This window comes from Melopsittacus undulatus, chromosome 4 (genome assembly GCF_012275295.1).
Source record: "Melopsittacus undulatus isolate bMelUnd1 chromosome 4, bMelUnd1.mat.Z, whole genome shotgun sequence".
NCBI classification, from domain to species: Eukaryota; Metazoa; Chordata; class Aves; order Psittaciformes; family Psittaculidae; genus Melopsittacus; species Melopsittacus undulatus.
Window position 1 is genome coordinate 45,018,147 of NC_047530.1, and position 26,230 is coordinate 45,044,376.

Consider the following 26,230-nt stretch of genomic DNA (forward strand, 5'->3'; position numbering starts at 1 on the left):
TGATCTTTGTTCTGAAACCAAATACCACAGGGCAACATAACTTTCCTGGGAGACACCAAAGATCTCTGTTACAGATGACAGGGTTTTTTAGGTCCAGGCATCTGAATATTTGTTAGATCATAGAAGGCATGTATGGCTTTGAGGCTGAATTCAGTCTTAGCCTCTTTTAATTAATTCTTTATTCTGAGAAACAAAACGAACAAACAAAAAAAAACCCTAGCAGTTCTTCAGTGCATTATTTACATTGTAATGCTCCAAAGTCCTCTGAAAGTGGCTGAAATTCAAGTGGAACAGCCCCTATGGGGAAATGTGGTCCGTGATGCCTCATTCTAACATATGCCACACTGTGGTATTTTGTATTTCCAAATGAGCAGAACAGACTCATGGAAGGAAAAGTCAGGTCACCCGAGAGGAACTCATAATTCACCATTGGTTAATTTTTCCTTTTTTTTTTTTTTTAAGAAAAAAGAAGCAGAACACACACACACACACAAAAACCTCAAACACTCCAACCAGTGACTAACTCAATTGCAAAACTTTAAGTTACTCCAACAGGGAGTGCAATGGCTGTGAGATTTATGGGCTTTAAAGCTGTGTTACTGCAACTGAAGTAAGAAACCTATTTTTAATAAACCATTATTGCGTAAACCATTTATCAATTTAAACAACAGCCATAACTAATTTAAGTCAGTTCTTTAAAAGTCATTGTTATAATAGATAAGCATTGCTGTCATAGTTTATCCATAGACCCTGACTACTAGTTAGATTTCCAAACAACCCTGTAACTGTGCTGCCATAGGAACCTGTGCATGTGCAGATAATGTGTTGCACACAGTTTAAAAAGCAGGATTTCCCCTGCTTGCGATTCCCTATGACTTTCTCCTGCTTTTCCCACAGGCTCCAGTTCTGCTACAGCCTTTCAGACAGATATGGGTCTGAAGTTATGGAGTCTTGGAACACTTTTTTTCAGTAGCTCTCATGAGTGCAAGTTAGCCAGCATGCAAACAGTGTGTCAGAATGATATACATTTCTTTCAGTTTAAAATGTATTAAATATTTTCTGCTTTAGTTGTTGAGGCTATACTCTAATTTCTAACCATATTGGCTATTTCCTGCTGTGTTTTTTTTTTTGCTCTCAGCAGGAACCTATGAGCTGTTAAAAGGACAGGAATTATCTGCAACCTTGAAGACCTTCATAGACTGCCCCTGAAATCATAAAATGGTTTGGGTAAGAAGAGACCTTATAAATCACCTAGTTTCACCCTAGGTGGGTAGGGACACCTTCCACTAGGCCAGGGTGCTCCAAGCCCCGTTCAACCTGGCCTTGAACACTTCTAGGGATGGTGCAGCTGCAACTTCTCTGGGCAACCTGTTCCACCCTCACAGTGAAGAATTTCATCCTAATATCTAATCTAAATCTATCCTCTCAGCTTAAAGCCATTCCCTCTTGTCCTATCATTACTTGCCTTTGTAAAAAATACCTCTCCAGCATTCTTGTAGGCCACTTGTAGGTACTGTAAGACTGCTGCAAGTTCTCCCAGAAGCCTTCTATTCTCCAGGCTGAACAAGCCTAACTCTCAGCCTGTCTTCACAGGAGAGGTGTTCCAGTCCCCTGATCATCTTTGTGGCCCTTTTCTGGACTTGCTCCAACAGGTCCACGTCCTTCTTATGTTGGAAGCCCCAGCACTGAAGGCGGTACTGCAGGTCGGTGGCTTGTTAAAATATTGCTTGCCTGTTAAAATCACTTTGTTCTATCTTGCTATGTATCTGAAAGTTCTTGATCTGTAGGTTTACTAAACTTCGAATTACTCACAATTAAGAGATGAATGAACAGTTGCAAAGAAGTTGAGGGCTGGCTCCACTAAAAGCCTAAGCACCACACAGTTGCACTTCTGGGTAATACAAATACCAAAGTCCAAGCATATGATCCTCAAACCTTGCTTCCCTTGCCTGATTCCTTATACAGCTGAAGTCTATGCACAACTATGCTTTCTTGTCAATAACATACCTCAGGCACCTGAAATTATAGTCATGCCAAGGAGTGTTTGAAACTTGGTGGACCTCCATAACTCAGTCCTAAACTCAGTCTGAATCCATAGACTTGGCAATTCCTCTCTTGTATTCCTTGGGGGAACCGGTCTGGTAGGGACCCACCCCACATATGTCTACAGGACCAGGCATTGCACACAATACCACAGTAGAAGTAGACAGTTTAATTAAATAAAAAATAAAAAAAATAAAATAAAAAAAATAAAATAAAAAAAAATAAAATAAAATCAATAAAATAAAATAAAATAAAATAAAATAAAATAAAATAAAATAAAATAAAATAAAATAGAAGTCTGGAAGAGCTATAGCAAAAGAATCAAAGCTCTAACAGCACCAGAGAAGGGGACCAAGAATGAAAACAAATTTGTAACCTAGTGGTTAGTAGGGCAAGGTGACCATGAGGAAGGACAGAGGAACACCCGGGCTCTAGCTAATCCTCAAGGAGTGTTTGGGTAGCTAGCCAGGCACTGGATAAATATGCAAAAGCAGTGTTAGAGCCTGGTGACAACAATCCACCGACCCTTCTCAGTCCTACCCAGTAGATGGTTTCTTTTGGCTCCCATCTTGATTTTACTGTTTCCTGAACTGTTGAGCAGCCTCAGCAGGGGAGTCCTCTCATGCAAACAAGATCCTGCCTCATGGCTAAGAAAGTCTCATGACCTTATGAGCCTTAATGCCTCAAGACTACACACGTGGAGGTGCAGGAGATACAGGTTTCAATGTCTCCTCTGAGTAGATAGGCACCATAATCTTTTCTGCCTTCTGAAACAATACCAGCCTTCTTTCACTCACTTCTAATGTATTATATTTTCAGGAAATGTAGATGCATTTAGCTGCTACACAAATAATTGGAAGAATGTTAAATTTGGCAAGACATTGAAATTAGAAAGTTCATTTACTTGACTGTGCATTCTTTATTCTAGTAAATTTAAAAATATCTTTAGATCATTTTGCATGTGTTGAAAAAGAAGTATTTAAAAACTCCACTTCCTTACTCACTATTAGCATTCCAGTGATGAATTTGATCTTGGAATCTGACCAAGAGCTCCAGTGATACTAAGAGACGCTGTCAGAGTTGCTAACAGGACATCTCCTTATAACAAAGCATGTCGATACAAGCATTTTCGGCGTTGAAGCTAATACACAATCTTTGCCTCCACACCAGCAGTAATAATTCTTTCCAAGCTGATTTCAGGTGGAATTCTCCCTATTAAAATATGCAGGGTCAAATACTGAAGGGGTTGTCAAAGTTTTTCCAGAAGCAAAAGGAATCTGGAAACCAAAAAATCACCAAACCCAAACAAAAAAGAATAAAATCAAGCAAACAAAAAATTAAAAACAAAACCCAAAACAATTTGATTTGAGGTACTAAACCATAGAAGTGCTTGGTCTTATAAACTTCTCTAAATTAGAAACAAAGAAGTCATGTATGGTTATGGTGTTCTTAATCTGTCTAGGAAGAAGGTTTTGTTGTACCGGATTGCAGTAGTCACTTCCACCGAAAACTTTTAAACAGATCATCCTACCTCCATTGGATAGAAAAGTGCTTTCTGCCTCCAGCTAGCCTGTGCCCTCACCTGGATTTACCTCAACTAATTACATCAGATAAAAACCATTGTACTTTGTCTTTAATATGGTTTTACACCACGATTGCTATCTCAATGTAAAAACTTCAGCCTGTAGCAAAGGCATAGACAAAAGAAGTCATAAACCCTGAATCCAAGAATTTACTGTATTGAAAAGGAGGATTTCTTCTTTGCCTCACAACACAGGGAAATAACCTGTTAATTTCTGTTTTCTCTTTGGTTGGATCAGAAGATGAAATAGATACAATGATTTTATTTTTCTTTTTAATGTGTCTGATACCTTTTGGTGATGTCACCTCTCAAGGATTCTGTCCTCTAAATGTTCTATTTTATTTTTCAAAAGGAAAAATAGGTGTTTGCTTTTTGGCTTTGGCTTTGGCGCTTTTTTTTTCATATTTATATGTTCATTTTGAAACCCTGACAAGAAATAACACTACCTCCTTTGCAAGGAGTCTAATTCCATCTGGTTGAGAAGTGAAAAGTCCTGCCACAGTCTGCTCTGAAGTGTAACTGAGCTGATTACTTGTGATTTAACTTCTTTGCTTACGTCTTTAGTGCATTAAGAATTCCTGGGGATGGGAGAGGAAACTGTTTACATTTTTAGACTTTTCAAAAGTACATCCAAAACCTCCAAGTGTTTGGTGCCTGCTTAATTACAAACACCTAGACAATGGCTCCTGCGCATATTTACAGAACCACTCCTAACATTAAGTGATTTTACACTTTTCCAGACACTTTGAATTGCATGTTATTTATGGGAGGAAACAAAAATAAAAAATCATTTAATCAAACTGTCAATGAAAGCAGCTAATGGAGAACTGGTGAACTGTGTGGTTAGTCCCAGAATGTTGAGATGACAGCTCTTCCATGGGTCTGAGCTGCTTCACACAGAGAGGAGAGTGATGCCTGTTGAATGTTTGAAGAATAAAGTAAAAGCGCTTGAAAAATGCTAATTAGAATTCAAGATACTGTAGTAAAGGGAAAGATCAATGAATAAATATAAAACTGCCCTTGGCCAAAACAGGTTAAACAGGAGACTTTTGACAAGGAAACAGAAGAAGGAAAACAGAACAGTTGTTGGAAATATCAAGACAAGAGATTTGGCCCTAGGCTCGCCTGTGTAGTTTCCCAGAAGTGATTTTTTTTGGCAATTTTTGAAAGAGTAAATTTTTGGTAACTATACAGATAAAAAATAGACTATTTTTGTGCTTTATTAGTATTATATTGTACTTTTAATTCTTAAGTTCATAAAGTTTAGCATTCTAATATGCACATCAACCAGAATGCCCTTTAACAGGGGAAAGATGTATATATAAATTATTTTGGGGTCTGTTAGAAAGGCTTGCCTGACTCAAGTCTCTTGGATTGTTTTATGCACTTCATTTTATACAGTCCAAGTAATCCCACTGAAAACAAAGTCAAGCATCTGGCAAACCCCTGCAGGATTTGGGTCTGAATCTAAGTTTAGCAAAAAAACCAAGTATGAGCACAGATCCACCTTTTTTACCAAAGCCCTCAACTATCTGCTTGCATTCATTTATATAGATAAAATACTATTAAAATCAACAAAGACTGCTAAATTGAAGTCTTATCTTCAGCAGTTATTTTAGATAACCACAACTGGTTAAACATTTCTTTGTCTGCCTTTAGATTTTTCTGTCCACAACAGTGAAAACTTGGCTTATTCGCTGGAAATCTTTTTTTTCTTAAAAGTTAAAAGCCCTTCTTCCCCATTAAAAGCTTTTAGAAATTTGAAAATGAGTGCATTCAAGCACGTAGACAAAAAATAAGTGGAAGTTAAAAAACATTATTTATCTTTCCAGATTAAATCAAACTCTCAGCTTCTCTTATTAACTGCTTGTTTAACAGAAAGTTTGGTGCCACACCAGCTTTAAGGATTTAGCACAAAATTATCTTGGCCTCTTTCAAAACTGGTTGCTGTTGCAGTTTTATAGAGGGAGAAATGGAGAAAATCAGGCATGTGGAGCAGGATGAAGGATGAAGGTGAGGAGTGGGTGCACTTGTGCCTCTTACATATCTTCTTGACGTAGAGAACATCTAAACATAAAATGACAGTGAGGAAGAGTTCTACTCTTTCCCACTTGCATTAATATTCACCCCAAAAAGTGGACTAACTGATGCTGCAGCAGTACAAGTCTTTAACAAACTTCTTTCCTTCCTGCAACACAGCAGCCATTTTTGTGACACTGGATTTCAAATATGAAATGCAGAAGTTCTATGCAATGTAGATAAGTTGTTGTCTCAGCCAAAAATGGGCTTCAGCTCTTTCATTTCTGCAAAGCTATCTGGTATTCCATTTTTTCACCTAGATATTGCCAGGAAAAACAAAAAGAACAGAGAAGATTTCAATATTGAAAAGAGAGCAATGGGATGAAAAACACCAACCAAACCAAAACAGAAGCTTTGCAAATCTTGCTTACATAATAAAATAGTTCTCCTGCCTCTCTCATTCTTTTTTTTTTTTTTTTTTTTTTCCTTTCCCTACAGGCATAGTCAGGAAAAAAAAGCCTAGACTTCTTAACTCCCAGCTATCTACTTTACCTGCCTGGCTGCAATTGTACGCTGTACTGGTGTGGCACAAAAACTCCCATACAGCAAGGAGGAGAAAGCACTCTTCTTCCAGGTAACAGCCTGAGTTACAGGTGGTTGCACAACAAACCACCTTTCATCAAAGCAAGAAAAGATTAAAGGATCTCTTTTTCCAGAACAGTGTATAAGATATCTGTACATGTCTTAAAAGTGTGTGCAACCTGTCTAAGATGTTGGGATGCCGTAGGGTGTGGGAAGGCAGTTTCTTAGTTTTATAGCATAATTCAAAATTGTACCTTGTAACTGTCATATCCCTGGAGTGTAATATGTAAGTGAATAATGCATTGAACTCCTTAGATGCCTCCTTTCATAATTCCCAGTTATGACTTCATTCTATAAGGGCTTCTTATGCTCATACAAACTAAGTTTTCTTGGCTGAGTCACTTGTATAACATCGCTCCAGAACTGCCCTGAAAGCAAAGCATGTCAGCAAACACCTCCTACAGCTTCATGACACACGAGAAAAAGAAAAGCAAATGCATGAGGGCAGAGGAATTTTTCATGGGTATTTTGTGCCTTTCATTTTCTTGGCAAAATCTTCTATAGCCATCAAATACATATAATGCATAGAAAAAAATCGTGAAAATAGTTATAAAAAGGTTAGCTTGACAAATGATATTTCCTCATTTGGCATAAAAGTTTATATTTGTGCAGCAGTCAAACTTCATCCTGATAAAATAAGCTTTTCTAAATCACTTTTGAAAAATAGTCACATATGGATGGTATTATATATGTAGGTGTTTTGAAGCCAGAAAACATATTTTTTGTTCTGTGTCTGCAGCACACAGCAGAGTGGAATGCTGGTGGGTGACCACTGCTCCTAGTTGCAGAGATCATTACAAGCCCAAAACCTGACTCTACATGTAATAGATGCTAAATGAGAAAGCTTTGCAGAAGTATCAGGAAACCATACTTTTCAGAGTGGGATCCCAGACTTTCAAAGTATTTACATGCGTAAAGCTTTTATCTTGAACTTATTTATTCTTCTGATTTCCAATGTCCTATTTCTGAACACTGGCAAATTACCCCTAGATGAAGTAATATTTCAAAACTGAAAAAATATAATATTCCATTTGCAAAACCAAACCCAACCCCAAGATAAATATTTTCCCTTATTCAATTTTCTCTCATTCATCTTATGGAAATCTACACATTAAAATGTTGATATTCTATCAACCTAAACCTAAAATACTGTTTCTTCACTAAGTACAATATTATCCAAATTTTTCTTGTCAATCTGTGGGGTGGGACCTCTATCACATGGACATTAATTCTAAAACTCAAATGAGAGAAAGATTTAAATTCTTTAATTAAGCAGAATTTTTTAATGTGAAGCACAGTCTTATGCTTGATTTTCTAGTAGATTTTGTGATAAATTTAACTCAATTCAGACTAATCTCAGCCTTTTCTGGTATTGCTTTATACTGCTTTATATGAAGTACAAAGCTATTTAAATGAGGTGCTTTTCATACAATAATCTATAACAGAATCAACAGTGGAATATTTCAAGAAGAACTACAGGGCTGTCATGTTGATAGAGTATCTTGAAACCAAAGCCCACATCTCCTTCCCTCATCTTATGCCAGTTATTACTGTCTACCTACTTAGGTTTGAAATAAAAAGTGAAAAATCCTTTTCCTAATTGGTTTATCATACAGCATTTTGCCCATTACTTTTGGACATATCCAAAACTCACAGGAAACTGGATTCTTTGAGTATCACTTCTTTTCTACAGCAAAACATAGGGTTCTTATCCTATGTAAAGTAAAGAAGCTCCCACACCTGGGCAAGAATGTAACAGTGGGACGGTTCATCCAATACACACTACACATGATCTTGCTTATGCTCCAAGTCATTAATTACTTCTGAGATACCACTTGTCTTGCCCATCAAGTCAGGAAGATCAGCAGCGTACACCACAAGAAGCTTGACAATCCCCACAATACGAAGATATCCCTCTTCTCTGAGTGCATGTCCTGCAAAATTCATTTCTGCAAACCAAACATCTCTGCAATGCACACATCTTTTGTGGCATCAGCTAACAACTGTGCCAAACTTCATCGCCTGACACCTCTGCTGTACAGCTTCGAATATCCCCTAGGATAGCAGGTGGTGAGCAGCAGAATAGAGTGGAAGTCAGAGCTTGCTTCCAGCCTTATTAAAAGCCCAGTAAGAAAAGTTATGGTTGTATTGGTGAAACAAATTATTTAACACTACACCCCCTTATTTTCACAAGTTTTTCACGAGCACCACTAGAATTTTAAAGGGCAAAAAGCACTGCAAATCATCAGTACCTCTGTTAACAAGAAGTTGAAGCACACAGGTAGGTAGGTAGGTAAGTAGGGAGGTACATAGGTGCACACATTAATATTTTCTGCTTTAAAATATGTAAAAAAAATTGCTTGAGATTACTCTTCTTGAATGTTACCAACAGAAAGGAAACATCTCAAGATGCTGTCATACAAAAAGCACTGAAAACATTAGAGATTTTGTCATCAGCTGCTGAGTTTCATGTACCCTGTTAGTTTTTCCTCCATAAATTAGTGCCAGATTCTTAGTCCTGTAAACTAAGCTCCTTTCTCTCCTTAGCAGAACAGTTCAAAATACCAAGTAAAGCAGTTCAGATGTGCCCTGTCTCTCCCAGACAGCTTGCCTTACTTCTGACCTGGAGGAACATGTCTAGGAGTGAGAGATGTTGTATTTCCAGGTATATTAGGGCCAGATTCTCAAGATGGCATAAATCAGTTACATCTCCCTGAAGTTATTATAAGCTATTCTAATTTACTCAAGAAGAGGATCTGGCCCCTGTCAGTCTTTGGCTTCTTTGCAAAGGCTTTTAGTAAGGCGCCAACTGTCCTGGCAGCGAGGCTATACTGAGAAGCGCTCAAAGTTAGCAGTAGCAGACAGGAGCTCAGCCCAGTAACATTTTTCTCTGCAAGAATTAAGTACAGCACTCCTTTTAAGCTTAAAACAATTCTTACTGTTCCACTAAAACAAAGAACAAATCACACAGTGAAAACCAGCAAGAAATGGAAGAGGAAATTAAAAAAAAAAAAAAAACAAAAACAAAAACAAAACCCAAAAAAACCCCAAAACTTAAAAAACCAACAAAACAATAGCAAGCAGCAGTTAAAATCCAGCCAGGTTCATAGTACATGTCACTACCACCCCATGACATTGAAGCTCTTCATCTCAAACCTATGCCAAAAATATATGCAGATTCCCACAGGCCTCTTTTATACTAAATAATTACACAAAATTCCCCAGTCAGTATTCCAGCTCCAATTAGCAGCACTGACAAGCATCAAAAGAATTTCAAGTGTGAGTAAGGTGCAAGACAGAAGATACCAGAACCTTGCCTATGGTTGGGATCTGATCAGCATTACTGAAATTTTGGAGTAAAATTAGGGAATGTTTCGTTAAAGAACCTAATGGTAAAGGAATACAAACTTCCAAGCTGGAAATTATCTTTTGGATACCTGATGTTAAAAGAACAATGAAGAAAGAGATATTTTTCCCCCACCTCTGCAACCACAAAGAAATAAAAAGAAATAAAAATAAACATGTTTCTTCTTTTCTGACAAGCCTTTTTTTTAATTTTTTTTTTTACTTATTTATTTATACCTTCATCCAGTCCAAGGAAGCAGATACAGCTACAATTATTTACCTTATTGGTAGCCAGATGCTTTATTTTTCTGAATGAGCAGGCACTTACAGGAATAATCCTACATTCCAACCATCAGAGAAATCTGCAAGATTGTCTTGCTGGACCCAAGATGCTAGTGCCTATTTTACTTGAAACACTGTGTGGATTAAGCTCAAGTAAAAGAAAACAGATGGGAAAATATGGTGCAAAATGTTCAAGTGCAAGAAATGAAGACAGATCTTAAGGAGGGAACACATCTTCCAGTCCGGGAGATGCTTCCTAAAGGGTTTCTTAGTTTGCTTTAAGTTGGAGTGAGATCTATTCCAGATCAGGGACACTGGCTAGATGTTTGAGTGCAGTGAAGCAATAAGTGCAGATATTTGCTCTGCAATACAGGCCCAGAAGAATCACAATCTAGGAAAGTCAATGCCAGAGAGGCATGTAAACTACATTCCAGAAAAGTACAGCAGAGAGGCAGCTTGCCTGCAGCAATGCCTGGAAGTGCATGCAGCATCAGTGCCATTATTGGGCACCAACAGGAGCTCAGGACAAGAACAGAAACCACTTCCTCCAGCACCCATCTAACACTGGATCATGGCCCTGGGGAAGGTGCGGCAGAGCAGCTCCCCAGCCATCCAGGCTGGCCCTAGGACAGGCAACCAAAGCCGGAGAAAGCTTGCAGGGCAGGAGAGAGGTGAATAGACCTCTTCCCTATGCATCAGTACAGCTACTTAACAGAATAAAAAGAAAAGAAGCATAAAGTCTTTTAACCTCCTGAGAAGTGGGAATTGTGACTTTTTCTTTGGATTCACAGTGGAAGGACCCCAGTAAATTAAAAACATCTATCAATTTTAGTAGCACTGTTTTTTGAGTAGAATAACAAAAAATCTTTAAAAATCCCTAGGCTTCTCCTTCCATCCATCTAGATGTCATTTGCTGTGATTCTTTGCCAGTAATCCCTCACCCCTTCACTGTATTTGAATTTCAGTGGCCCCTGCACATGAATGCATTTTCTTTCTCATGCTGCCACCTACCACTGCACTATGGTTGTTTGCCCTGTGATTGAAGAGATTGTTTTTTAACAAGCTATCACTAAATGTGTATGAGAGTTTCAGCAACAGGCCTGATTTACTGCCTTGCTGAGCACTCACCTACATAACTGGCACCAAGTGGAGCCATGCTCTGGCCCTAGCAAAGTACAAGTTTCTGCTAAATACTGTGACAAGTCAGAAACCTGGCATCTTGCCTACCCCTGGTACCCCTAACGTAGCAGATACTTTCGTTTGAATTCATCTTCCTAGCTGCAAAACCAGGGACAATAAAAATCCCTATTTGTCAGGTGAGATCGGATCTCTTAGGGCCCAGGGTGCGTGCTGACTGTCAGCGCCGGGATGCAGAGGTACAGGGCTGGCTTCCCTCTCCGGCAGCAATTCCTGCCGGGCGGTAAGGCGAGGTTTGCTTTCAGCAAAGCAGCAGGACGCTCCGCTTTGCCTCGCTCTGCTCCGCGGGGTCTGATGCCCACCGCTGGAAGCGGCAGCTGACAAACGGCTCCGTTTAATTAGCAAGCCTAAAGGTCAACCCGTAGTTCAGAGGCTGCTCCTGTTAGTAGCGACTCTGTAGCGCTGCCGCCCTCCGTGGTAAAAAGCCGGTGGAGGTCGAACGCTGGTGCCGGAGCGGGCGGGTGGTACAGAGGTGTTGCGAGTGCCACTCAGCCTGGGGCCTCTGCCCGCGGTGCCCCTCACCCTGCAGACTTGGGGTAAGTTTCGGCCAACAGCAGTGCAGAGAGTAGAGGCGGCCGCCGCTCGCGGCTGCGAAGAGCTTGGTACGCAACGACGCTCAGTCTCCGCCGGTCTTTGCCTAATTCCTTGGGCTCCCTGGGGAAGCTGGCCCGGGAACAGCGGCCTCCTTCCCCAGGGGCTGCGAAGAGGCTATGAACTGCCCCCGCCGCCACCTCGACGGTTGGACGCCTCCGGCCGCCGCCGCTTTCAGCTCTCGCCGTCCTGCCCACCGCGGGATGCCTGAGGAGCCCGAGCCCTCGAAGAGACGCAGGAGCGGGAGGGGGAAAAGACACCCGAGGTGTCCCGCCTCTTGCGGGACAGAAATAAATAAATAAAAAGGATACAAATAAATAAACCCCTCTCACTGATGCAGAGCTATGAGCGCGGCTGCTGACCGGGAGCCACGGTTTGACACCACCCCCCCCCACACACACATCCCCGTGCGCACACATACACACAGGTTTGTAGGGTTTTTTTTGCCAAAGATACGTAACTCCCGTCTGCAGGAGGCAAAGCTCATCAATGCAAATTTGTACCAGGGACGGTAAGAGAGCCGGCTGCCTCCCTCCTGGCACCGGCGAGACGGTGAAGGGCTTTCCCAGGGCAGCACCTCTCGCCTGGCCGGCTCTCGGGCAGGAAAGCGCCCAGCAGCTCAGCCCCGTCCCGGCAGCGTGCGCAGAAGGGCAGCGGAGGCGGGGGCTGGGGGGGCTCTGTGGGGGTTTAACTCTTCTTGGATGTCATACTTTAATGGGGATGGAAAATGTGAATTTTCTGTGCATTCCAGGAACAATTCCTCGGGGTGGTGACCTTTAGCACCGATTCTCTTAAGAGAGTAAAGCAGTCGAGTGTTTATCAAGATGACTGAAAGCTTTCCCTGGTGGAGGTTTATGGAAGTGTTAAAGGGGGCGGATAACACGGGCTTTGGAGGCGCTTGTCCAATGATCTGGAGGGGCTTGGAGAGCAGATCTCAGCTGGCAGACATTTAAATGGGAGACAGCTCGGCGCTGCTGCAATTTGTAGGCAGGATCCGAGACTCTCCCTCTCTATGGACTCCCAGGCAGCTCCGGGCTCCCACGCCACCCGCTCCGCCTAGTGAGCCGCCGGGCAGAGCCCCACTCTCTACTGAGGAGCCGCCGCCGCCGAGCCGGGCCCCGCCGCGGAGCCTCCGCCGCAGCGCAGGTGAGCTGGGCCGCTCTGCGCTGCTCGCGCGCACAGCGGGGGAGCAATCGGGGCCGCAAACGAGGCAGGCAACTGCGGGGTTCGGCCGGTCACTGTGGGAGGTAGAATTCTAATCTATCCTGCCTTCGGAGAGGGGTCGTTCGTCGGTGTCTAGAAAAACTCCGGGCCCCTCGGCTTTGCAGAGGGTGACACCCGTCCCTCCCGTCCGCGGGAGCGAGGCGGACACCGACATTTCCGCTGCAGTGCTGGGGATTAGGGCGCCGTTACATCCCTGTCCCCTGGCAAGCACAGGGATTGCAAAAGCCCTGTTAGCTCTGCCTCTCATCTCCGCCTACAGCATCACTCCCAACAAATTGGATTTGGCGCCCACCCGCACACGGCAAAATCCCGATCCTGCCTCTTCGCGGAGCGGGGCGGGGGCAGATCCCCATGTGCCGGCACCGGCGCCTCCCGCCCCTTCTGCCGGGCTGCCTCCACGAGACCCCTCAGCCCCCGGCTCTGTCCCGACCGCCTTTGCAAACCTCTGGTCATCCCGGAGAGCGTGCCCTGGGCCTACGGGAACTCCCCGCGGAGGCTGTGCCGCCCGAGGGACTCCGTGTGTGCCGGTGGAGTCGGGCGACGGGTCGCGAAGGGTCTGCACCTAAGAAGGGTCTGCACCGGCGGCGCGCGAGCACTGCGCGTCCTGGGGCGCCGTCGGGCAGGACGGACCGCGGCCTCGCCACTGCGCCCGGCACCTCTTCGCATTCCCCTCCGCTACCTCCTCGCCCTGCCCTCCCACCTGACTCGGAGCCAGAGGCGTTTTGCCTCGCAGACGGCCGTGGGCATCCGTCAGCCACCTCTCCCCCTCCCCGTGCTGACAGGCCCCAGGCTCACCTCGGTCTGGCCAAAGCGGCCAGAGCCCTCCCCGCAGTGCGCCGGCCTGGTGCTGCCCCTCTCCTCTCGGCCCCGGGCTAACCTGGCGCTGTGCTTTTCCCTTCGGGAGGACGCTTTATTCGCTCGCCCTGTCCGTTTTAATGCCATCGTCCGACGGCTCGGGAGTCACTGCTATGGAGCTCGTCCTCCGCTGGGCAAGCCCAGACGGCGGCTGCCTCCCGGGTGGAGACCGGGTGATGTCTCCAGCCGCTGCGATGAGCGTCCGCGACCGCGGAGAGCCGGCTGAGCCGCTGCCGGCTGAGATGAGGATGCCAAACCGAGCCGAAGGCTTCTCTCCCACGGCGCATCCACGCTGCACTCAGCGACAGCCCCGTCTTACCTAGGCGGATCGGGCGGTGCACCGGCACCGTCCAGTCCCGGGCGGGGCCATCCTGTTCTGTGCTGGGCCGCGGCGGCGGGCCGCTGTCCTGAGCCTTCCCGGCCGTCTGCAGCGGCTTCGCTCCTGGTGTCCCGCTCGTGGCTCCTCTCAGTGAAAGTCTCACGAGTGAAGCCCGTTTCGCTCATCGGTACTGAGACCCAGTGCTGGGGAGACCCCTTTCTGAGCAGATTGCAACGTGCGTTGGGCTCGCACTGCGAGCTGGAAGGGGTTTAGTCACCCATTTGGTCAGAGGCACGGAGCTGTTAGGATGCAGCGCCAGGGATCCCCCGCCGCAGCCGCTCTGAGCCCAGCCCGGGGAGAGGGAGAGCAGTCGCTCGCCTCCTGCCCGTCCTCACCGTGTGAGAACTCCAGAGTGACCGGCTAGCGGGCGTGGAGACTTGCGTGTCGGATTTAAAGGGCGCCAGTACCCATAGTTTTCTGCTCCTCTTTCGGATTCGGGCCCAGTTTGCGCTAAAGCGTTCAGTTTTGCTTTCAGCGATGTCACCCAGAAACGTGTAGCTTCTCCTGAAGGCTTTCTTCTTTCAGCATGTGTGGCTGTGCGCAGAACAGTCCTGGTGGGCCCAGGGCTCCGAGAGCAAATACGTCTGGGGGAGCTTCGCTCTGGTGAGGGGGAGCTGTCAGGCTTCACGGATGTCAGCAGGAGAGTCTATTTCAGGTTTGCTACCAGCCATACCCACCATGATGTTCGCCTTCCGTGTGGTCCCTAGAATGTCCTACAGAGCAATGCCTTCGGAAAGGGGAGTTTCAAAGTTGGTGTTTTGTGGGGTTTTTTTCCCCTTTTTTTCCCTTTTTTTTTGTATTGCTGCCTCCACTCGTGACGTTTCTCAAAAAAGGGCATCTCCATGGCTTGCAAGCAGAAGTAAGCTGAAATGTCAGTGTACCCAGATTCTACCAGAGATGTTAGTTTTGCTGTCTTGATCTTAGGGAAAAGGAAAAAAAGGGTTCTCTGAGAACTGCCATTGCCATGCCTTTTTGTATATTTAAAAATACAGATCCTTGAAAACTAGGAAAACATTACATAAGACTATTTCTGTAATTCATATATAATAAGCCAGGCATAAAATTATTCCGATCCTTTGGGACATAAACCACTTCAGTTTTCTCAGTAGTCAAATGGTTGTGTTTTGCCTCTTTCTTTGGCTGATATTTGAAGCCCACCAAACATATGTATTTTTTTTTAGGTCTTTGTCAGATTATTCTTCATGTTTTCTGTGAAGTGCATGAGCCCATGGCTCATCATAATATTTTCCTAGTAAATATGGTTCACAGATGAAATTACAGGCCTGCTGACGTCTGTGAGAATTTTGCTGTGTATTTCAACAGAACCAGGATTCCATCCAGTTCTTTTGAACAAGTTGCTGTGTGCTAAAACTTTTACTAATAACTTTCTGACTCTGCCTGGGAACTCATAGGGAAATTCTGCATATGAACTGACACATGGCGATCCTTAATTTATAGCAGAAAATGTGTAAATGAAGAAAACACATCTTAATTGTATGAAATAATAAACCTGAAAGCATTTACGCATTTCTAGAAACAGATCCTAGTATTAATCCACCAGATTTCTAATCTGTTTTAGATGATGAGATCCCAGGCTCTAGATAAACCACATATGAAGTGATATGAATGTTAGGGCCCAATTCTGCTCCTGTTTGAAGTCAGCAATAAAACCTCTTTTGGCTTTAGGACTAAGAATTTACAGATGAACAGTAGAACTCATTTTAGCAGTGAGCTATGGAAAAAATAGATTTTTGAAGTATTTGTTACTTAAAAAAATATTCTATCAGATCTCTCTGAACGAAGTAAGGGGAATTGATCATTTTGGCTATAATCATCTGTTTGTTCAAAGGCTTCTCAAATGGATCCTCAAAGAGATTTCTGGCTATGACAGTGTAACAGCCAGTATCAGGTACTGAAAATTTTGCAGAAATCTGGAATGTGAGCTTTTGCAGCCTGATTCGTCACAGCTGCTGCCCAAGCTCCAGAGTTATTACTTCTGCAGAGTTATGACTGTGACAAGGAAAAAAATATTATGCTAGGGAGAGATTTCTTTTTGGTAGAACTCTGGGTATGGTAACACAGATTTAGCTACCTGTACTGCTCTGCATTCTATTTATTTATTTTTTTTTTAGTAATAAAAAACCTGTTAAGGAAACATTAATAAACACTAATTCATAGATGGATGGACCACTCTAGTTCCTAATATAAGCAAACAGAAGTGTTGTCTTCTCTCGCAAGCAAACGGCTTGTCTTGGGACCAGAGGTGGTGCAGAGTGGCTGCTTTCCTTGCATACCCCCTCATTCTCCTTCATATTTTGCATTTTTTAAAAATAATACCTTTTTTTGTTAATAAATGTTTAATAAGTCTCTATAAAAAGAAGGTCTTTCTTGAGCTGCTGTGGGGGTCATGAAGTTCACAAAACTTTTCGATGGGTCCATGTTTAAACTGTATTTATCCCTAAATGACTGGATTATTTGTACTTTTAGATGTGTGTTTTGGAAGGGACCATTACAACTGTTTTTTGCTGAGTTGCTAATTTCCATTTGAACCACAGTCTCTTTAACGAGCATGTGATATAGCTTCCACATTTAAGGCTGAAAACCAGCTCAGTGAAAAATTGCCTCCTGAAATTTAGGATGATACTGAAACACATGCTTGAATTTCCTTAGGGTTAAGCACATGTTTATTAATCAGGCATGAATCTGAGATACAGATATTACAACAGTAAACATTACCATCAAATTTCCTCTAAATTCCCATCTCAAAGTACACCTCTTTTTCCCATGATTAGACCTTACTGTGTTATCAATTGCACATTTATGTCAGGGGGGAGAGAGAGAAAGATGAAACAATGTGGAGGTCATCAGTTTTAGAAATAAAAGTAGTCCAGGAATATGTTTGTTGGTGGAACTTCAACTCAGTTATGGGACACTAAGCAAACACCTGAAGCTTGCTGGCACTGCTTATAAACTAGCAATCTATTTTCAATTGCATGCAATATTTTTTTTTTTAAAGAAAAAAAATTTGGTTTCAAAAGAAGCATGTTTAAATAACATTTGGGTTGCAGTAGAAATAGGGAAAGAAAGCAAATGTAAAATTCAAGCTGACACTTGAGATTATGCTGCACTAGTCTTCTATTAGAATTCCCAACTTTTTTTTTGTTGTTGTTCTATTTCAGAACCTTAAGGTTATTAGAATCGCATGTTACATTTAGATATTAAAAGCAGCCCTTCCAAGTTGTCCATTGGAGTCGGCAACAGTGTCATTCTTGCAACCCTCGCTTGAAGCCTGAAGTTTCTGACAAACATGGGACATACTGGTACAGAAACATAAATGAATAAACCAAAAGCATATATTTATCATACATATTATTAACTCTAGGTGCTCCAACAATCTGTAGACAAACATTTAAAACATTAAATCCACAAGCAAATCCCTGAATACATTGAAAACTCTATGATACTCTTCCACTCCAGTAATTCCTTTCCCAGTCCATTTGGTAAGAAATGCTTTTTGAACAGCATAATCTAACACTTATTTTCTCCATGTGACTAGAAAGACTAGTAATTGAGAAATTAACAGATATCTTTTATAGCAAATAGTACTTACCCTGAGCCTCTGCTGAGTCTCTAGGTGGTCCTTACAGCATCGGCATTTGGCTGCTTTCCTGCCTAGTTGTGTGGTCTTGGGTAGAGCGGGTAAAGCCATCCAGCGTGGTGCCCTTGGTTTCCCATGTTTCTTGGATAGTAGCACAAGCAGGACTCTTCAGTTCAATCACTAATTTCCCCCTTACTGATAAAACAAGCCAAATAAGGGATATAACTGCATCACTCTAAGCAGGTAGAAGACGTCCCAAACTACCCAAGTTGTTTGGGGTTTGTTTATTTGTTTTTATGTATATATATTTTTCACAATTCTTCCCTTTTTAATGCATGTGCTTCTTGGCAGGTCTCTTTTTCTTTACAGTTTTTTTTTTGCAAGCAGTCACTCTTTTCTGATGGCTTCTTCCAAGCTCCCACTGGGAGGGTCCCCTGAGAGCTTTTTTCCCTGATCTGTTTGTCTTGCTTGCCACAACCCTGGCTTTCCAGAACAACATGGAAACCATGGCACTTCTGGAAAGGGGAAAAGTGTGACAAGTGATGAATTTTCTGGCTGGTTGGTGTCTAACTGAGCAGCCAAAAGAACTCAGAGCTTTGGGAAGCAGCAGAAATGGTGGAATAAGAGAGGAAAGAAAGGCTGCTCCTATGCTTTTAATTAGGTCTGGAGCAGGGGTGCAGTTTTAAGAACCTCATAGTCTCCGCTTACTGCGCTTCTCAGAGTGGGTTTTCTTGTGCACAGGAACTACATGACGTTTAGTGTCATATATGAAATTCTGTTGTCCGCATATGTTCCTTTCAATATTTTGCTGTATATAATTAATAAAATTCAGAGATCTGAAAAATTCTTAACACTGTGACTATGTCTGTTTAATTTCTGCCAAAGATTCAGAGTAATGTGAGAGAATTTGTGTAATTTGCAATTACAGATGCATCTCTTTTAACATACACCTACGTATTCTTTAATGTTGGTTGCATGTCTTGTTGCATATTTCTTACCTTAAGCAGCATTACACTCAGACACATTGGACCATTTCACAGGTGCAGTGTGACTGAGCTTGGGATGCTGTAATTCAGACAGCAGGTGGATATAGCATGCACATTATCTTCTGGATGTGTATTGTGCAAGAAGCTGTACAAAACTTATGAGACTAACTTAGGAACACATACCTAGACTAGATCTCCTGAGTCAAAGAGTTTAGTTCTCTGGTATTGTACATGGCTATGTCATACAAACCCTTGTGTAGCATAAAATCTGCTCTTCCACCAGTTATAAATTGGGAGTAACCTTCCTAATGTCAATGAGATGCAAGAAGAGAATGAGAACTCTTAACTAGGGTAGTATACATGGAGAAAAGAGATGGAAAAAAATGCATGCTACACAAAATAAAATTCTCTTTAGACTTACTTTAGCCTCCTACTTTTAATCACTGTATATGAAAGCTTTTATCGCTTAGTAATTTGGAAATTGCTTTCCAGCTGGGGAAAGCTAATGCTTATCTTTTGTAAATGTGTGTTTGCACAACCCCCAATTTCTTTTATGGAACTGAAAATATACTGCATACCTGGCTTCTGTTGATACCTGAAATCCACAACTGTGCTTTATTCCCTCAACTTCCTCCATATAGGATGGTCCGCACTCTGTACGCCGTCGGTGCTGTGTTTCTTCTGATGGGATTTCTGCTACCAACATCAGAAGGGAGAAAGAGGAATCGTGGATCTCAAGGTGCTATCCCTCCTCCTGACAAAGATCAGCCCAATGATTCAGAGCAAATACAGACACAGCAACAGTCGGGTTCTAGGCATCGAGAACGAGGAAAAGGCACTTCCATGCCTGCAGAAGAGGTGCTAGAATCTAGTCAGGAGGCATTGCACATCACTGAGCGCAAATACCTAAAACGGGATTGGTGTAAAACTCAACCCCTCAAACAAACTATCCATGAAGAAGGTTGCAACAGTCGTACCATTATCAACAGGTTTTGCTATGGCCAGTGCAATTCCTTCTACATCCCCAGGCATGTCCGTAAAGAAGAAGGCTCCTTCCAATCTTGTTCCTTCTGCAAGCCCAAGAAATTCACCACCATGACTGTTACACTCAATTGCCCTGAGCTTCAGCCCCCAAGAAAGAAGAAAAGAATCACCCGAGTTAAGGAATGCCGGTGTATATCTATTGACTTGGACTGAACTGAGACAAATGTAGCAATTGCACTCTGACTGTACGCAATCATTGCCAGTGTGAGAGTGAGCAGCATGAACTAGGATGCCTTCAGGGCTTGGCAAAACTGAAAGCAACCTAGCAAATTACCTAAAACAAGTAAAAAAACCACACACACACACAAAAAAAGAAAAAGAAAAAATGTCAATGTAAAGAAAGGGCATGCATGTGTTTATGTTTGTGTGTATGTGAGAAAATGGATGTGTGCAAGCAAATACATGAATGTTCACTGCAACAAAAAGAAATTAACAGAGGTAGAAAATATTAAAAAAATCTATTTACCTGCAGTCATGAATTAGGTTTCTTAGTGTATATTCACATTTTTGCCGCTTGCTGGGAAAGTGGAGCTGTGGCTTTTGTTAATGTTCACCTGCTGTGCTATTTGCTTTTACTGTATTAAGAGAAACATCAAAGTGAGAGGACAATATATTTAAAAGCATAAATCTATTCTTACATACAAAGTAGGCAAGAAGCAGTTTAAAGCGTAACAAAACCATCACTGAAAATAGCAGCTGTATCAAGAGTTTGTAACATGCTTCATCAAAAAAAAAGAGCTGTAGTCCAAAAGCCATGTCTGGAGAACAATGGGGGATGTGGGAGTGTTGAAAAGTAACTATAGGAGGATAGAAAACAGAGCTACAGCAAGTTAGAAAGCAAAAGGCCAAAGTAAGTAAATGGGGAGAGTACAAAAGGGAGTAGAAAAAGGAAAGATACATAAATAGGAATATACAGAGGAATAGATAGTCTTCTGTTTATGTTTTACTTTAATTTATATACCGAGTCATATATTACATAAATTAAAGAGAAACTATATACTAGGCTATAAATACACTTCTGAACTCTAATGGCTCTCTAAATAAATCAAAACACATTCTTGTGCCACTAGATCCATTTGATGTCTTGTATTTCTGATATCAGTTATTCTTCATATCTACATATATATATGCAGTATCTTTTAGTCATGGGTATCTATACATACATACAATGAGTATGCATACTCTGTTGTGTGTAACTGAACTCTCTCCTCTTTTTCACACACATACATAAAAAACATACATAAACCTCAGCACAAAAAATCTTGCTAATTAAGATCAAGTACAAATGGCAGTAATTTAGTACATAAAGAGCAAAGCAAAAATTAAAACAAGCATCATGTGACTGCAAATGCAATAACCACACAAGAGACAAAAGACACGACATTCATGACTAGTAAACATTGCATTGTTATTGTTATTTTAGCTTTGCCACAGGCATGCAGTTTGTTGGAAAAGAGATGCAGAACTTTGCCAGCAATAATCCTCTTTTATATCTTTTACCACAGACTTGCATTTAAACTGAATTTGGACTAAGTAAAGAGAATTTCCTGAAAATTAAGGGCTAACCGCCCCTCTCATCTGGGGGGCGGGGGGGGGGGGGGTGGAAATGTAAAAGGGGACACAATACTTTCAACAGCTTGATGAATCTCACCTGTGAGGTTGTTCTGTCTTCTCTTTCCTTCAGGATTAGAAGCTTAAACTTGATGAGGGCTGTAGGTTTTGGCAAGAGCACAGAAGGTCCTGCAAAAGAAACTGTTTTTAGTGAGGTGGACCCTGGGCCATTGAACCCAAGAGGCATGTTGCCCTTGCTTTACTGGGCACTTGTTGAGAAGCTTGGGGGATGTCTTACTGGCCACATCTCATACCACATGGTATGAGTGCAGGCTGCTAATGCTCTCCTGCATGCTGGCTTTGCAAGGGCACTCTCTAGCCAAGTGCTGAAGAGGTCACAGGGTGCTGTACACTCTCCTCTCCATGTTGGTACCTGTGCCTGTACCTGCAGGGCCCTGACAGCAGGTCCTGTCTGATAGGGTACTGAAGGAAACGCATATTCCTATGCCAGAGTCAATATCAGGCCTGAAAGGAATCCTGACATCATCATGGATGAGAGTGAAATGGGAATTAGGTCCACATTAATTGTATGATGGGACTTGAATAGTTCAGGACTCAGTTTCCCCAGTCAGCAGCAATATTCTCTAGTATCCACTGTCAGGGTAACTGTCCTCTCACACTAGATGCCTCTCTCAACCACAAGGTGATTATCTTGACATCATTTCTGTCCACTGAACACTAAGGAAGAAAATTTTGCTCTTACTAATATGCACAAAGGGAAAAGTATAGAGTGAGTGGCAAGTCACAGATGAATCCCGAGTGCCCTCATTATATTAGATGCTCCAGCTGTTATACAGCACATCACACAGTTATTGGCAATATCCTGCATCTCTGCAATTAATATATTTTTATTGTAATATCCACTGCTGTGAGATCTGCATTTGTAAGATTAAGAGATTGCAACTCATTAATTGATATTATTAAAATGCATTTCATCTGGTATATTCTCACACAGCAGGTTTGACACATTTCTTTAAGGATTTTAAAATCCAGTTTTAAAATCTGGAATTATTGGAGGTAGATTTCCACTGTGTGGAATGTGAATAGTTAAACAGAAAGATATGGCTATTTAACATTGTTATTGATACAAATCCTCTTTCACTGACAACAGGCAGGGGTTGTTTTCACTTAAGTTACCTTTTTGAGTTGGTTTGCAGGGGAAAGGGTCAATCCCAGTTGTTGATGAAAATTTCATTGCTGAAAGTTTTGTACTAGCCAGGGTTTCTGTTCAATAAATGGGAACACCTTAAGAATGAATTTTTCCCTTCACGTGAAGTTGACAAGAGTGAACACTATGTCCCTAAACCCTTAGCCACCAAGCAAAGCTTCAGACATTACTTACTCCTTTATTTAAGATTAGGCTAGCATTCTGAAGGAAAATTAATAGAAGTTTTAGAAGTTTTAGTTTTTATGTTCCAAAACAGCTCATGCATAGATCACGATGGAACTCCCCTTGAGGCAGATTCACTCCCCCCAATGTATAAATTTTATACAAAGAACTTCTATGAATTGCTAGTTATTGCCTGAGAGTAAGAAAGTTCTGCTAACTTACAATTATACAAGATATTTAATATCAACCATTTAAATGTCTGCTTTATTCTAAAAACAATGGACTATATAACCTAAGGCTGCAGTATTTTCATGCTCGGTCTCACAAAGCAAAACTTCGTTTAAAATGAAGTTTTAATTATTTTGTAACTGAATAGAATTGGAGTTTTTTCTTCCCAGCATTTTGTACGTCATTTTAACTACTAGTAACAAATAAATAAAATATCTTCTCCAGCCCATGTCTATTGTTGCATTTCTTTTTTTCATTTCCTCCTTAAGTTACCAGCTCTGTCTGGATCTGTTGTACTTTACTCTGACTTCCGTGGTTTCTTCTAATTATAAAAGGGCTTACATTATGACAATGAGACAGAGACAAGCTATGGCACCATCATTCAACACGGCTACTTCAATAAGGTTTTTAAATGAGATCTGTCACTTCCCCCTCACCCTTCCACAATTTATAGAAGGAAAATCTCAATCTTTACTCACACTTTTCCCCTTGTAAACCATATAGTGACAGTTCAAGATATAAATCACCCTGGAATTGTAGTAGAGTTAAAGTTGGAGTCAACATGCCTGCCTTACACCTTATCTCAGTTTTATGTCTAGCTAGCGGTCTACTCCCACTTTTAGAGAAAACGAGTAACACCTTTACAATACCGCATGTTAAAAGCTGTAAACAGGGACAGAGGTTAAAATAGTTACAAAAAGGAACAGGAAGATTTGTCCCTGCTGGCAGCACTTAAGCAAGGTTAGGGTTGAGGAAGGACTGCAGCCACAGAGAGCAGGTTTCTTCAAGCTTTCCTCCCCAGTGGTGGGAGATAGGCACCAGTAGTATAAATTTTATCTTTCCAACCTGCCACATTGCCAGATCTGTGAGGAACCTGGTTGGTCACTGCAGATCTCTATGCAATCTTGCCATCTGCAGTAGCAAGGGCATTGTCTACCCTTGTGAAGAAGGCTGCTCTGACAGGGACAGTGATCTTGCTGAATAAGACAGAATACAATCTTTAATTTCGCAAAAACCTCTGAGCAGTGATGTAAGCCCAGTAATTTTCAGACATGTACCTTTTAGTTCAAAGGAATGAATGACATAGTCGTGTATATGGTCATATAAGTGAACATCATGTAAAGCTTTCCCATGGAGCACACAGATAATCAGAGAATAGGGTTAGATGTCCCAACTCCAGCTTTGAAAAGCAGGGTGCCGATAAGATCCAGTCTGTTCTTCCTTCTTGCAACAGTGGAGCTGAACACTTTAGTAGTACTGGCTTTTTGGAGCCTGTTAAAGTTTGGGATTTTTTTGTTTAGTCTTCCAGCTTTTTTTATGCTTCCAAAACTTACTGAAAGGATAATAACATTAAAATAATTCTTTTTAGAAGGCAATTGTCTATTTTTGGTCTGAGATATGGCACAGTTGAACAGAATAAATTTCCTTGAGAAGTTGTGCTTATATATTTATTTGAACATTTAAAACCGAAAGAAAAATCTCCTGGACTTACCTTTCTAGTACTCTGTAGTACCATGGTCTTACTATTTATATGCTAACAAGTTCAGATACTCATTATAATTTACATTTGGCCTACATGCCAGCTTTGAATTGAAGATACATCCACTGGAAGTCCTCACTGCTTTATAGATTGTTACACTGAAGAAGACAAAGAACTCACACACCTCAGTCAGCTTTCAGGGGCACAGATAGACATAAGGCTATTTTTTCTCTCCCCCCAGTGAGGCAGGCTACATTTCTGTTTGGGATTTCTGTGTGTGCTCTGTCATCCATGTGCTCTGCAGTTGATTTGCACACACGTTATAGGACTGAGGCATCAATAGCATGTCAGTTTTGCTGAGCATGTGCAAGACATCTGAGCAACACATGCACACAGTAGGTATGGTGCATCCTGGATGGGTCAGTGGAACAGACAGCATTGTGGCTCCTCTCCAGCTGCCTATCAGCAGCAGTGCCTGGCTGGAAAGGGGACAATGCATTTGCAAAAATAATGCAGTAATTTAACCTTGTAATTTACCTTCTCCTGAAAAGAAAAATAAAAGGAGCACCAGAGATTTGCACCCTTAGGAACCAGTATTTCTGTGTGCTATTCAGTGTAAAGGAGTAAACCTGGAATTGTTAGTTCTAAAACATTTCCTAGAGGAGAAGCACCTAGTCACTGGTAGACTGAGATGAGAATGCTGGCTTGCTTAACCCAATGATCTCCTTACACGAACTCCTTACACATTCTTTCTTTGCTTTTTAAAAACCATACATCTTACTTGAAGTAACTCAAACCTGCCTTAGAAACTACTTCATTAGTTACTGAAATACAGAAATCAGTACTGGCAGAAGGTCCCAATTTTTTTCCTGAATCATTCTGCTTACTTGTGTGGTTGCACTAACCAAAGTCTTCTGAAAGGGAGACCTGCATAACTTAAGATTTCAGGGAGTGAAAAAAATTAATGTGTATTTGGATTTAGCCAAAACACTGGAGATGGATATCACTAGTATGTATTTTTAACAACCATCCAGTCTTGGCCTTAAGGTATCAAAAAGATTAACCATAATAAGATTTAGACACCTTGCTTTATCTTTTTTGTCAGACAAGACTGAAATCAGGAATACACAGCAACTCACAGGTATCATAACAAATCCCAGTGCAGATTTTTGATGCTACCTTGTAATGCAGCTTCATAAAAACATCTGAAGCCTCTCTGCACTGCCTGCCTGGGAATGTAACTGGTGACTTTAAGGTCCCCTTTGACAATGTGTGGCTTCTGGCTGCCTGAATTCCTCCTCTAGCTTTTATGAGTTGGGAGAGAACAGAAATTTTGTCACTTGCTCCCTCTCCTATTATTTCCTAAAAATACTGAAAATAAAATCAATAATCTGTCTTTTTCAAATACAGAAGGAGCAAGATAGGAGTATCAAATTATATATTGACATTAAAAACCCCAAACTTCTAAGCTGTGATGAGCAATAACTTCTCTTTGCCGTGATACAGATGTAAATAACATAGTTTGGGGATGAGTCAAATGGAGAAGTTACACTGGCTCCCAATAAAAGTTCTGCAAATAAAATTTGAAATCACCATGTTTGCATTTCTTTTTTAAAGAATGCCTTATGGAAACAGCCATATTCCAATTCATATTACAAGAGATCAAAAGAACAAAGGTTAAAATAATATCTCCATCTCTCTCTAGAATAATTGAGAACTATATCTTGTCCTTCTGTCCAGTAATATCAATATGGATTCCAGCAAGAAAGCAATTGGAAAGAATTAATGTGTCAC

General features: G+C 41.7%; 1 protein-coding gene across 1 annotated transcript; it reads left to right on the forward strand.

The window, feature by feature from the left end:
• The first annotated feature begins 12,654 nt into the window (after positions 1-12,654).
• On the forward strand, positions 12,655-23,189 carry GREM1 (gremlin 1, DAN family BMP antagonist). Its single transcript, XM_005149276.3, is given in 3 exon segments — positions 12,655-12,790; positions 12,793-12,847; positions 19,385-23,189. Coding segments are annotated over 3 exon segments (747 nt in total). The 3' UTR covers positions 19,941-23,189.
• The last annotated feature ends 3,041 nt before the right edge of the window (positions 23,190-26,230 follow it).